Source organism: Limulus polyphemus, unplaced genomic scaffold, assembly GCF_000517525.1.
Source record: "Limulus polyphemus unplaced genomic scaffold, Limulus_polyphemus-2.1.2 Scaffold391, whole genome shotgun sequence".
NCBI classification, from domain to species: Eukaryota; Metazoa; Arthropoda; class Merostomata; order Xiphosura; family Limulidae; genus Limulus; species Limulus polyphemus.
Window position 1 is genome coordinate 116,082 of NW_013666001.1, and position 3,863 is coordinate 119,944.

Here is a 3,863-nt window from a genome sequence, read left to right on the forward strand (position 1 = left end):
TATAATCTTAGGCAAAATACTGTTTTAGCAGGAAACACTTGGTTTGTACCTTACTAGATAACAGTGGTTTTAACTTAGAATAATAAAACTAATATACACAGCATGGTCACAAGTAAATAGACACCATCTTTTCAGAAAAAAATGAAAATTTTCAGTCATATTCACATGAATTGATATATTTATAATTTAATTAATATCTAGTAGACCTTCCTTTTGCCTCGTGGAGTTCATTGATCCTTTGGGGCATCATGAGAATCATCTCATCAGTTTTAGATTGTGGGATTTTTTGTGAAACATTTGAGTTTTACAAATGTTTTGTGTATCATGCCTTTGCTGCATTTGTAGTAAGTAATGGTAATGGTAGAATGAGATAGCATATTACATTGTGTATAATGCTGAGAAGCATAGATTGACAAGGTGAAATTAGTTTTTTCATGTTTATTATCAAATAGTATACAATGTAGAGCTTACCATTTCAATTTGTTAATTAATGCATACATAAAACGATGACTTATAATGTATACCATGACATATGCTTTCTGACCAGAATATTTTGTGCTTATCTTGATTTTGACAGAATGTTTTGATAATTGTTTTAGGTGTATGTAGTTGTGATTATATTAAATTATCAGAAAGTTGACTTAATTTAATTCTCTTAAAAGTTTATTTGTGTTTATAAAAAGTAAATTTTTACCTTTTTAAATGTGAGCAACCTCATAACAGAGATAAAGATTATTAACCTTATAGTAGAATATCTTATAACCCTGTGTGAAAGGCATTGGTGCATTGCATCAACACCTGTTTACTATAATTCCAAATTTACTAAGTGTATTTTCACAAAATTTGGTAAGCATGTTGTACACAAAATATCACATTTTTAGTAAAGTATTTGTTTGTGTATTATGAGTCAGTTTGACTGACACTGACTAGTCTGAGTGCAAGGTGATTTTCATGTTAATAATAAATTTTTTTTTCCTCATACAATTTTAATATTTTGTTTACATGACATGTGGAACCTTCTAAATGAATATCAAAAGTTATTTTTTTCAGTAAAACTATATTTTGAGTGTTATATTCTCTTCACTAACAGTTTAGGAAAATCGACAATATAGGATAATAGTTGAAAGTTATGAAATAAATCTAAATTACCTTCTTTTTTTTCTTTACAGAAAGACTGCAAATTGTAACACAATTACACACTTTATTCTTACAGTCAAAGCTAAAAGATTTTTCAAATCTGGGGTCATTTTGTTTTATTGCTTTACAGTTGTACTTAGGCCCTCTCAGCATGGTAAGCCATTTATGAAGGGGTAACGTTGTATAAACAAATGATTGAATTAATGACATGCATTCTGAAATTATACAGCTATTCCTTCTTATGTGCTTGTGGTATAATGAGTGAATTGTTTATTTAATGCTTAAATGTGGGTGTTAATTTATTGTTGCAAAAGATTGAACCTTAACCTTACTTTTCTGTAATAGTGTTGGTAGTACATGAAATCATTTATTTCAGATATGCAACTTAGAATTCAAAATGTTATCATGCACAAAAAATAGGATGTTCCAAAAACTACTATAATTCAATTAGCTTTGTAACTAAGCTATAAATAGGTTAAAAATTCTATTAGCTGGTCAAACTAGTTTCCACAATAGTAAACTAAAGAAACTGGTACCAAATAGAATGAATTAACCTCAAAGAAAGCAGAAATGTAGAATCTTCTCTTTCTATTGGTTATGAATATTCCAAAAGAAAATGTCAAAGAGAATTATTCAGTTTTTTTTTTGTGATAGAAGAGGATAGCATGTGAATGCCTTTCTTATTTAGGTGTTAGTTATGCACAAAGGAGGCTATAAGTATATATTATAGCTTAGCTATATCTATACTAAACTTGAATATCATACAAGGGGATAAAGAAAATCTAAAATGGGTAATTTTGAGCAAAGAAGTGTCCTGATACAGAAAAGGGAAGACTGTGAATTTATTTAAATATTTCATATTGTATAATAGTAAAACTTGAATTATGAAACTATGTTTTGATTCCTAGTTTACTGACATATTGATAAAAGTTTTTAATTAAATTTTGAATATAACTCTAAAATTGATGTGACATGCACTTTGACCCAACTGTACACATAAGGTTTAAGGTTAAAGGTTTAAATGTATGTATAGAAACCAAAGCATCAGAGTTAATATGCCTTTTTACATATTCTCACTTACTATTGTGTTTTTAGTTTTAAAGTTGTATTGTTGAAGACCTGAATTCTGATCAGTAATGCTGGAGATTTGTTTCACAGGCTTCAGTTAAATTTAAATGTGATGTATGAAGTTTAAAATCTTCTAATGCTTCAAGATTTGAAAGGTCTGGAAGTGAAACAATAAAACTACTGCTGAAGCTGTCAACATAGTCATCTGTAGTGAACTATTTTTACATATTTGTTACACATTTGTGAATGTTGTTTTAGTTCAAGTCTTGATTTAGTATGTGATTAGTGTATATAAATATATTTCATATATAGTTTTTAATTCTCAGATTGAAAAAGTCGAACTCATCAGAGATACAGAGACAGGAAGATCTAAAGGTTATGGATTCATTACAGTAAGCAACTTTCAATATTTTTCATCGTTCAATATACAGAGGATGGTGCTTTTTTTCTTGTCTCACTTGAAACCATTTCAATACAGAAAGCATTTTTTTTTCTAACTTTAAATCATCAGTGTGTCAAGTTTTTTTGTTCTTCCAGGTGTTCTGTGGTAATATGTTAATAATATATATTGCTTATCTAGTTTATCCTAAACAAATATTCAAAATATGTTCAAACTTTATCATGTCTCATTGTGTCTTAACCCTTTCACATTGGTCTCGTGCAATTTGCGGGAACCTGACTGGAGAATGAGACATGTGCAACAATACATATGGTAACTCTAAGATTTCAAAACGTGTCCTAACAAAAACTGGTAAGATTTTGTTAAAGATAATAAGTATCTTGTATACAAAGAATGACATTATTTTAATAAAGTCATTCTAATAAAAACATGTTATCTATTTATTGTAGTTATTTGCACTCAAACTCTGAATAGTTCAAGTCCAAGTTGCTTTTCATTTTAAGTAAAAAAAGTACTTTTCTTCTTCTTGTTGGCAAAATTGTTTGGGTTTCAATGCAATGGACGATTTGAGCACAATAAAGTGCAACAGGTTTGCTAAGTAGCCATGGGAATTTTCTCTGCTGTGTGCCACAGTTCTTTGTCATTTCACTGAGTGCAAGAAAAGACCATTACCAAAATGAGTGCTTTTTTACAGTTATCATTCTGTAAGAAGTGTCAAAGAAGAGATATTCAATTCAAATCAATCTATTTGATATGGTGTGATAAAATCATGCATGTATATAACACTGACATGAAAATATATATAGAAATATAAACTGAACAGCAACAAATATATGCTCTAACCTGTTCATCTGTTTATGTGTTTTTCCATTTATGCTCTTATTTTCCAAATATTTCTTTCTATCAGTTCATAGAAGAAGTCTTGTTTTTTTCCTGAAATTCTCACAAAAAGAAACATTTTTGTTGTTAGGTTTTTTTTTTCTCAGATTGACCATTCCGCATGTACAAAAAAACTGATGGATTGATGTTGATATCAGTATTAAATTTCAGGAAATGCAAAAAAATTAAATATATTCCTGTCATTTACTGTTGAAAAAAAAGTATTTTGATATATAATATTTTTTTCTACAGTTAATGATTCAGGATTATGATATATAAGTACTTTTAACTCTCTCAATACAGACTAGGTTGATTTGACTGACCACATGACCTCTTTGTACTCGTTTTAAAGTCATTATAGTTTGATACTACTAATTTT

The 3,863-nt window shown here is 28.7% G+C and overlaps 1 protein-coding gene across 2 annotated transcripts in view; it reads left to right on the plus strand.

Moving 5' to 3' along the window:
- The window catches only part of LOC106457915 (RNA-binding protein 39-like), a 74,320-nt gene that overhangs the window by 54,672 nt on the left and 15,785 nt on the right, over positions 1–3,863 (plus strand). For both annotated transcript variants that reach the window (XM_013917362.2, XM_022383993.1), the window contains exon 9: positions 2,532–2,597. In XM_013917362.2, coding sequence (XP_013772816.1) covers positions 2,532–2,597 — 66 coding nt within the window. The remainder of the gene's footprint in view (positions 1–2,531; positions 2,598–3,863) is intronic.